Here is a 10,695-nt window from a genome sequence, read left to right on the forward strand (position 1 = left end):
CTTTAACAGTTGGGTTTGGGGTTTCTTGTCATTTCCTGTCCTGTTCAATGACCTTAATTTAATATAACCCCCCAAGTCTTTTTTTTTTTTTTTTTTTTTTGGTTTTTCGAGACAGGGTTTCTCTGTGGTTTTGGAGCCTGTCCTGGAACTAGCTCTTGTAGACCAGGCTGGTCTTGAACTCACAGAGATCCGCCTGCCTCTGCCTCCCAAGTGCTGGGATTAAAGGCGTGCGCCACCACCGCCCGGCCCCCCCAAGTCTTTGGTGGAAGGTTTTCCCCTCCCAGACAGACATATTGAAGATGCTTCATGTGGGGTTTTCTGTACAGCAGAGGTCTCAAGTGATGCTGTTTGTTTGCAAATATTCTTTTTGTTTGTTTGTTTGTTTGTTTTGTTTTTCAAGACAGGGTTTCCCTGTGTAACAGTCCTAGCTGTCCTGGAACTAGCACTTACAGACCAGGCTGGCCTCAAACTCACAGGGATTCACCTGCCTCTGCCTCCCGAGTGCTGGGATTAAAGGCGTGCGCCAAATATTGGCCCGGCTCAAATATTCTTTATTTAAACCCTTATGAAAACGTTGCCTGTCTTGTGAAACAGATATGTTTTGAGCTAACAAATATGGCAATGGTAAAAGTAAGCCACTTGTAGTGTGAAATGAAATACTCAAATTATTGTTTTATTTATATGTTACATTTTTAGGGTTTTTTGTTGTTGTTTTTTGCTTTTTAAGATAGGTTCTCTCTATGTAGTCCTGACTGTCCTGAAACTTACTGTGTAGACCAGGCTGGCCTCTAATTCACAGAGATCCACCTGTCTCTACCACTTGAGTGCTTGGTCTAAAATCATGTGCTCCCAAGCCTGGCTTCATTGGGGATTTGCTCTAGGGTGCCATGCATACCAAGCAGACAAGTCACACCCTACAGATACAATGTTGGTGTAGGAGGTCCTTCTGTTTGTGTGTTGCTTTCAATGGTTAATGAATGAAGAAACTGCCTTAGCCTTTTGATAGGACAGAACTTAGGTAGGCATGGAAAACAGAACTGAATGCTGGGAGGAAGAAAGCAGAGTCAGGGAGAAGCCATGGATTCTCTGCCTGAGATGGACACTGGTTAGAATCTTTCCCGGTAAGCCACTGCCAAGTGGCAATATATAGAATAATAGAAATGGGTTAAATTAAAATGTAAGAATTAGCCAATAAGAAACTAGAGCTAGCCGGGCGATGGTGGCGCACGCCTTTAATCCCAGCACTTGGGAGGCAGAGGCAGGTGGATCTCTGTGAGTTCGAGACCAATCTGGTCTACAGAGCTAGTTCCAGGACAGGCTCCAAAGCCATAGAGAAACCCTGTGTCGAAAAAGCAAAAAAAAAGAAAGAAAGAAACTAGAGCTAATGAGCCAAACAGTGTTTTAGTGAATACGATTTCTGTCTGGTTATTTTGGGGCTAAGCTTGCCAGCAGGCCCCCTCCCTACAATACAATGTCAACATTGTATCTGTACTTACGTAGACTGAAGTTGATTACTAATATCATTTTATAAGATTTGTTTATGCTGGGCATAGTGGCATTCACCTGTAATTCCAGCAACTGGAGGATGGACACAAGAGGGTCACGTAGGCCAAGATGGCCTTGAATTCTTTTTCTGATCCTCTTGCTTCCACCTCCCAAGTGCTGGGATTATACCAGCATTTTGTGGGGGAGAGAAACAAAAATGGGTGAGGAAAAAGTTCACATTATTTTGTGTGAGAGAGTGTGTATGTGTGTGGGGCACACATATGCTACCATATGCACATGGAGGTCAAAGGGCATCCATAGGAGTTAGAGGAGTCCTTTCCTTCCACCTTGCAGGTTTAGGGGATTGAATTCTGGTTATCAGACTTGGCAGTAAGCACCTTTCCTTCTAAGCCGTCTCTTGGCTCTTAGGCTGCCTTCTTTTAACTTCTTCACACCCAGCCTTTGTTAGTTGCTACCTACATAGTCCTAATTAAACATCTTTTTAGCAAAATTTTTCCTGCTTTAAGCCCCACCCACTTTTTAAAATCATGAACCTCAAGGTCAAACTATATGTTGCAGCATGAATTCTAATTGGTCATAATAATAAAAACCCAGAGTCAGATATAGGGGTTTATGCTGAAGATCAGAGAAGCAGAGAGGCCAGTCACTAGAGAGTTTTTTACCTCTACCAATGCTCAGACAGAAGGGGCGATCCTGTCCTCAGACAGCATCTCCAGACTCCATCTGTCTCCACCAAGCCTCAGATTTCCCTGAGCTCCTGTCTCCTTCCTCCTTATATTCCTCTCTCCACCCAGCCTTATCACTCCTATAAAAACATAAACAAGAGATCACTACGGTACGTGCAAGCTGCATGTGTTTGGCCTGTGGATACAGGCGTGACGAAGTTTCACAATAAGAACCCAGAAGTGGCTTGTTGACACTTTCGAAATGTCCTAACGTGGGAATGTATCTTCAATGACGTCATACACAGACATCTTAATTCTCCTGTGTTGATGGATTGGTTCCCAGCTGGATCTGATCATTGAGAGTCGGTTGAGTAATAAGAGCTCCAACCTAACCAATTGCTTGGTCTGTTGATGGATTTATAGCTTGAAGGTATTACTAAGGTTATGGGAACTCAATGTTTAGACTAAGGAGCTCTCTGGACACACATTTGTGAGGACTGCCCCTGGTCCTTCCTTTCCTTTCCTTGTTTGCTTCCACACCCTTCCACCAGAATGCTCTGCCTCATCGAGAAACAATAGAGCCAGCCAGCGGTCCACCAAGTAGAACCTTGAAAACCAAGAGTCAAACATAAACCTCTGCCCTTTGAAGTTGGTTGCTGGGTCTTTGTCACAGTGATAACTGGCTAACGCTGGGAATTTAGAGGATCTTTGCTAAGGACTTTCACGGGTTGTGATTTGTATCGCAGATGAAAGCAAAGATAAAAGCGTGTGTACACAGTGCGTTCGGCCAAGCCAGTGTGGCCTCATCTGGACAGGGAGGTGAGCAGCAGGAAGGCTCTGTGCTGTTCCTGGAGAGTACGGAGGCCAAAGGAAACAACTCAGGACACTGCACTGAAGCTGGCTGTTCTGGGTCCAGGGTGGGTTCTCTGTGCCATCACACTCTGTGGGAGCTGCTAGTTGTGTCATCTCCACCCTGGGTTAGTGACTTTCCTATTGCTGTGGTAAAATACACTGTTAGCTGTCGACTTGGCATAATCTGGGATCGCCTGGGAGATGTGCTTCGGGGGCACACCTTTGAGCCGTTGATGTGGGAAGACTGAAAATGGACAGAATCATTCCCGGGCTTGGGGGCCTGCGCTGATTAAAAGGAGAAATCGAGATGGCCACATGCATTCGAGCTTTCTGCTTTCCAACGTGGATGCAATGTGTGACTGAATAGCTTCCTCAGGCTCCCTCTGCCGCAACTTCCCTGCCATGATAACTGTAGCCTAGAACTGGGAGCTACGTAAAGGTCTACAAGAGCTAGTTCCAGGACAGGCTCCAAAACCACAGAGAAACCCTGTCTCGAAAAACCAAAAAAAAAAAAAAAAAAAAAAAAGCCTTTCTCATGTGGCATCTTCAGTCGGGAAGCAGAGAGTGACAAACGCTTATGCCCTGCTGCCTTCTTCCTTTTGGTGCAATCCAGGAAACAGTGCTGCCCACTTGAGAGTAGTCGCCTCCCTTCAATGACCCTAATCACCATACTCAGCTAATCTAACCTAAAAGTTCCTTCACCCGTGTGCCTAGAGGCCTGTCTCCTAAGTGATGCCTATGCTGTCAGTTTGATCGCAGTACGATCACACTCCCCCATTGCTTCCCTGCACTCGGATACCTTACACTCATCGTCTCTTCAGAGTTTATGGATAGCGACCTCTCCAGGTTAGGAAACTGCCCGTGGTCTAGCTACAAAGCTAAAATATTTGGGCTCAGTTCACTTGAAAACCACCTGGGGAGTGGTTGGAAAAGTGGGGAAATCTTGAGGGCCCCGGTCTCTGTTGGGGAGATGCTGCGTAAAGGTGGCTTTGATACTTTATTTTTAAACAATCTTTAAATAAGACTTTGTATGTATTAGATAATATTCCAAACAGTTATACTTTATTTCCCTAATATTTATATTCTCTCTCTCTCTCTCTCTCTCTCTCTCTCTCTCTCTCTCTCTCTCTCTGTGTGTGTGTGTGTGTGTGTGAGAGAGAGAGAGAGAGTGTGTGTGTATGTGTGTGTGCCTGCAAAGGCTAAAAAAGAACATCTGATCCCCTGGAACTGAAGACACAGGCAGCTGTGAGTCTCCTGGTGTGGGTGCTGGGAACTGAACTTGGATCCTCTTGCAAGAGTCTTAGAGTCTCTTGAGTGGTCTCTCCCGCTCCTGTTATTTAATCTTCCAAACAGCCCAGGCAAATAGTGGCTGTCCTTATCCCCAAATTATAGATGAGGAAGCCATAGATTGGGAAGTTGAGGAGCTTGTACAAGATCCCACAGCCTCTCAGAACAAACATCTCCCACTTACTGAGTGCCGTCATGTTAAACCTACGTCTTCTGAAGTGCTCACATTTAGAGATAAACTGCAGAGTCTTTCAGTGAGGTAAGGAATCCACTCCATTTTTTTTTAAATGCAAGTATAGAGTTGTTTAATTTGCCCTCAGCTTCTGAAGGCTAATTTTTGTGTTGAACACAACCACTTGGGCCAGTTTTTTTTGTTTTTGTTTTTTTCTGTAAGGATAGAAGTGAGCAGTCAGGGAAGCAGGAATCCAAAGGCCCACACTTTGATGGCTGGAGGAAGAAAGGTGCCGTGGCCTGAGTATAGTTTGTTCCTTCTCAAACAGGAGATTTGGGACCAGGACCAGGGTCTGTGAGAAGTGACTATGGGACTGTCCTCATGAACAGACAAATCCACTCATGAGATTTCCAGACTAATATGTTGCTTTCAGAGTGAGTCTGCTATAAAAGCAGTTAGGGAGGGCCCATGAGACGGGTGCTTTCCATGTCACCAAGTCTGTCCACTTGAGTTCCATGTCTGGGTCCTGCAAGGCGGAAGGAGAAAACTGACTCCTGCAAGTTATCCTCTGACCGTCACGTAAGTGAGCAAAATCACAATAAAGACATAACTCAGTGTGGGAGCACTTCACTTAGCGTGTGTTAGATCCTGGGTTTGATCCTCAAAAGATCAAAGAGAGAAGCCCAGGTCCCTCAGTCATTCCTGGATCTCATCTGAGGGTGCCTTGTGGTCGCACCACTTCATGACTCTGCCAGCAAGAAAGCCATCACCAGATACAGCCCCTCCACTGCGGACAAGAGCTACAAGCCAAAATAAACTTTTATAATTTATTGCATTGGTTTGGATGGTTTGTGTCCCTCCAAGTTTCTTGCGCTGGATGCTTGGTCTTCAGTGTGTGGTCGGAAGGAGTTGAATCGAGAGATCATTACGGGCAGTGCCCATGAAAGGGATTAATGTAGGTCTCCTGGACACCATTTCTTCCCAGGGTTGTTATAAAAGAGCCACGCCCTGGTCTCTTCCCACACTCTGGCTTCTTGGCGGTGTGATCTCTCTCTGTCCCATAGTCCCCTGAGAAGCCTTTCTCCACTAGCCCCTTGTCAGAGCTGGCGCTTTGCTGTTTGGAGTTTCGGCCTCCAAAGTTGTGACCTAAGTAAATCTCATTATTCATAAAGTGCCCAGCCTGGGGCATTTTGTTCTGACAATGGAAAATGGACTTACTGAGTCTGTGGTATTGTGTCCTTAGGAACAGAAAATTGACTAAGAGACATTGCTTTCAGATCCCTGAGCTGTCTCAAAGTGGGAGGTTTTTAGGGTCTCTACCTGGTTGTCAAGATGAGTTTCGGGGGGGGGGGGCTGGAGAGATGGCATAGTGGTTAAGAGCACTGGCTACTCTTCCAGAGGCCCTGAGTTTGATTCCTAGCACCTACATGGTGGCTCACATCTGGGGACTTACCATCATCTGGCACCAGGTACAGCTGTAGGGCACAGACATACATGCAGGTAAAATACCATTACACATAAAAGTAAAATCTGTTAAAAAGAGAAATGGGAATAAAAAAAAAGAAAAAAAAGAGAGAGATGGGTTTCAGGGACAGGTGATGAAACTGAGATAACTGGACAACAGCATCCCAAAAACCAAGCTACAGGCTCACCCATGTTATTTACCATAATTTTGTAAGATACTTTCTTGAGCAAAGTTAACAATTATTTGTCACCTGAACAATCATCAAAGGCGGGGAGGGGCTGAGGAAAACTGGTAGATGGTTCTCTTTAGAAAGGTTCTCTTTATTGCCGGACAGTGGTGGCACATGCCTTTAATCCCAGCACTCGGGAGGCAGAGGCAGCCGGATCTCTGAGTTCTAGGCCAGCCTGGTCTACAAGAGCTAGTTCCAGGACAGGCTCCAAAACCACATGGAAACCCTGTCTCGAATAACAACAAAAACAAACAAATAAATAAACAAACAAACAAAAAGGCACACAATAACCAGACAATCTCTCAAAGGAGGTTCTGAACCTCCCACAGAAGTCTAGCCCCCTTCCCTCTTGCAAAAGGCGCAGGTCCCTGTCAGACTCTCTCCCTTCGCTGGGAAGTCTGGCAGCGTGTCCTCTGGATTGGAAAGGCGTGTCCTTGGAGTTTTTTGTCTGTTCTAGACAGACCCTTGGTGTCTCCAGCGCAGCAGCGACTCCCCCGGGCTGGGGAGTTCAAGATCCGCCCCTTAGAGGGCGGCTTCGGGTCAGGGCGGGGCAGGCTCCAGCCAGCCCAGGTGCCGGCGCCGAGTCCGCTGCCGCTGGTAACTAACCAGCCGTGGCCTCACCCGCTCGGCAACTCTCTTCAGCTTCAGCGACGGTGGACTCTCCCCGGTGCCTGGCGCCGTGTCCCGGAGCGCGCACTCCTTTTCTCGGCGGAGGGAGCAGGCCTGGGACGCGTCGTCCTACAAGACGCGCTGACGTCGCCCTGGGCCGGTAGTCGGCGCGGAGCGGCCGGCGCGCGCGCGTGCGTTAGGCGCTCCCGCGAAGCAGGCAGGCGCTGCCACCGCGGCTGTGCGGGTTCTAGGGCGGCGGCCGCCACACAGCAGCGCCGCGGACGCACCGAGCCGAGGCGGTCGCCCCTGCGGGGATGGCGTGGCCCCTGCCCTGCACCTCTGCCAGGCGCGCGTGTAGCTCCGGGGACGCCCAGTGACGGCGGCGGTGCCCTCTGCCCGGCAGCGCCCAGGCCGCTTGGCCAGAGCCCCGCGGCCGACGGCGGCCCGGGCCATGAGGAGCGGTCGGGCCCAGGTCTCGTTGACCCCAGCTCCGCGCGGCGGCCTGCCCCGTTTCCGCTCGGGTCTCTCGGCATGAGCGTCAGTCCGGGCCCGGGGCCGTGGCTGCCCCCGTCCCGCCGCCCCTGGGCGCGCCCCGGGCCCTCGGGCCCGCGGTGCTGATCCCCGCTCTCCGCCACGCTGCCCACCCAAGCGCTCTATGTCCCGGGGGCGCGGCCATGGAGGTGGTGGGCGACTTCGAGTACAGCAAGCGGGACCTCGTGGGACACGGGGCCTTCGCTGTGGTCTTCCGGGGGCGGCACCGCCAGGTGAGCGCCGCTCGCCCGCTGTCTGGGGAAGGCCGGGGAGCCGACGCCCCGGTCCCGGCCGCTGGGCTGGGCGCCCCGAGCCGGCCTGCCTTTGTGCTTGCTGTCACTGTCTCAGGGTTTGTTTTGGAGGCCGGAGACGCTAGGCTGAGCTCCACCTACCGACCGGCGGCGGGCCACTGCTGTGCTTCTCTGTGTGCTGGGTAACCGGAGTACGCCCAGGAAGAGAAAAGCCAGTGGTCCCGAGGCGACTAAGACCCCAGTGCTTGCATGATGCAATGTGCTTGTCCGGGTTCATGCTTGGTGGACCTTTGTCCCCTCTCCCCCGCTCCGGGCTTTCCGTAGCTTGTCACCTTTAAGGTGGATAATTGCACGCCCAGTGGAAAACGGGCGAGTTTCCCGTTAGCCTGCGACTTTCTCGGACTAGGATGGTATCGCTTTCCTCCGTGTCCGGGGTGCCCTGTACAGTCTCTCCCCTTCTTGAGTTAGACGAACTCCAAGTGGGAAAGATAGTTTGACTCTAATCTAATAATACAACGTGGATGCAAACTCAAGCCTCAAACATTTTTTTTTCTAGCCGCTGTTTGGCAAGTAGGGTCACAAGAGGTTTTAGAATCTAAAGAATTTGAGAATGGCACATAGGGAGTGGAAATAATTTTTTTGCAAAAGGCCTTGGTTGTTTTGATTGTTGTCAAAGGGCCTGTTAAAACGTACTGTCTGTTTCTCATTCATTATGAAATAACTTAAAATTCAAGGAAAACAGAACAAACAAAAAGTGTAATCCAGCCAAGCTACTTTTCGTTGAACCCTGTCACTTCCCAAGTTTATATACATATTTCACCATAATGCCATATAGTTGTAAACTTTTTTCAACTAATGCTATATTGTTTTTACTACTTTTACTATGTTGTAGGACATTGCCTTGGTATTGTGTCATTTATCAAACCATTTTTTTGTTTGAGACTTGTGATCTTTATCATGTTTCCCTAGTACTGTATGTACATTGATTTGCTAAAAATATATTTACACTTAACACGTTTTTATTGTTTTTGAACCATTTCTGTACTATAATTTTCAGGCATAACACTGTTTTTCCTTTTCAGAAAACTGATTGGGAGGTAGCTATTAAAAGTATTAACAAAAAGAACTTGTCAAAATCACAAATTCTGCTTGGAAAGGAAATAAAAATCTTAAAGGTATGCTATTTTATAGTACAGTTACATACTAGATTAAAAGTTAGCCCGAGTTAAATGAACATGAACATTTAAAGTTGGGTAAAAGTTTGGTAATTTTTAGTTGCTGCTCATTTTTGCATGCTCAGTTTTGTTTTTGAAATATTGAATAATCTGAAGCTATTTTTCAAATATGTGTTTATTTATTTTGAGGCAGGGTCTTACTACATAGGCTTGGTTGACTTGGAACTAACTGGGTAGCCCAGGCTGGTCCCAAACTCACAGAGATATGCCAACTTCTGCCTCCTGGTGACTAGGAAAAGTTTGGTTTTGTTTATGTGTGCGAACATACACGTGAATTGAGTGGCCATTGGAGGCTTTTGGAATCCAGGGAACTGGATGTGAGCGCTGGGAACTGATCTTGAGTCTTCTGCAAGAGCATCAAGTGCACTCAGCCATTGGGTCTTTTTGCAGCCCCCTTTGAAGCTATTTTTAAGAATAGATATTTGTAACTTTTGGCCAAACAGAGGGATTAAAGAATGATTTTAACTTTTTATGATTTCTTCTAGTTATTGTTTGAATGCCACACAGGTACAATTGGTATCTTATTGTCTCCTGTTGTACCCTTTAAGTGTTAGGGAGAAACAGGAGAACTTGGTGTGTTCACCGTCCCTTGTAAATAGAAGAAAGTTATTTTTAATATTCATTATTATTTCAGGTTTGTTAATTTTATTGCCTTATGTGTATAAGTATTTTTACATGCATGTAGGTATGTAAATGCACTGTGTAAGTGTCTGGTGCCCAAAAAGGCCAGAAGAGGTTTGTTGAATCTCCTGAAGTGGAGTTATAGGAAGTTGTGAGCTACCATGTTTGGTCTGGAAATTGAACTCAGGTCCTCTGTAAGAGAAGCCAGTGCCCTTAAGCACTGAGCCAGCTCCAGAAGGAAGTTAATTTTTAGATTTGCTCACAGCCTGTAGCATTATCAAAGTGAGGCACTTTCAGGGGAAAAGGAAAAAAGAGTCCATAGTCAAATAGATTTGGTGAACTTTGTTCAGTGACTGTCTGTACAAACATTTGGCTAAAATTTTCTGCTGGTTTTGATATCCTCACAGCAGTGTTTCCAGACTAATTTGATTGTGGAAACTTCCTCCAGCATCTGCTTTCCTCAAAAGCATCCCGCGGAGAATTTTTGATAAGAATTACAGTTCGTGGGATGGGAGAAATGATGCAGAAGTCATGATTTCCAAAGAAAAGTTCTCTGAGTGATGAATTATATTTCAGGCAGATAGTGTTTTTTAAAAGCACTTTGGAATTTATGTCTTTATTACTATTTGAAACGTTAAAAATTGAAGACTAGTAGGCAGTCTGCCACCATACTAATTGTGGCTTTTGTTTGGAAAACAACACTTATTGGAAGTCTAAGAAATGAACAGTGATGGGCTGCAGAGATACTGCTTCTCAGAGGATCTTGGTTTAGTTCCTGTCACCCACGTGGCAGTTCGCAGCTGTACATAACTCTAATTCCAGGGACTCTGACACCTCTGGCCTCTGCACCACATGGTGCACAGACATACAAACAGGCAAGAACTCCTATACATGTACAGGTAAATAGATAAATAAGACACATCATTAAAAAAAGAACTGGTGGTAAAAACAAAATTTAGTTCTCAAGTAAAGTCTGATCAGATACACATATTTTTATTCTGTAATGGGTTGACTTGTTCTAAGCTGTTAATAAAGGTATCATGTGCTACAAATAGTATAGGTGTATATAGAAATGAGTTGTATTTGTATACTAGAAATATATTAAGATTATCAGACTATGTAATAATATTTTAAATTCTTTATTTCCTTACCAGGAACTTCAGCATGAAAATATCGTAGCACTCTATGATGTTCAGGTACTTTATTTTGGATATTTTTTAACTTAAAATTAAAAAAAATATTTCATGTGAATTTAAGTGAATTTTATTGGAA

The 10,695-nt window shown here is 46.3% G+C and overlaps 1 protein-coding gene across 1 annotated transcript in view; it reads left to right on the plus strand.

The window, feature by feature from the left end:
- Positions 1–6,989: 6,989 nt before the first annotated feature.
- Ulk2 (unc-51 like autophagy activating kinase 2) overlaps positions 6,990–10,695 on the plus strand; it is a 74,956-nt gene continuing 71,250 nt past the window's right edge. Inside the window, exons 1-3 of the mRNA XM_005349895.3 lie at positions 6,990–7,549; positions 8,650–8,742; positions 10,578–10,619. Of these exons, the coding sequence (XP_005349952.1) occupies positions 7,460–7,549; positions 8,650–8,742; positions 10,578–10,619 (225 nt within the window). The 5' untranslated portion in view covers positions 6,990–7,459. The remainder of the gene's footprint in view (positions 7,550–8,649; positions 8,743–10,577; positions 10,620–10,695) is intronic.

Source organism: Microtus ochrogaster, chromosome 7, assembly GCF_000317375.1.
Source record: "Microtus ochrogaster isolate Prairie Vole_2 chromosome 7, MicOch1.0, whole genome shotgun sequence".
NCBI lineage: Eukaryota > Metazoa > Chordata > Mammalia > Rodentia > Cricetidae > Microtus > Microtus ochrogaster.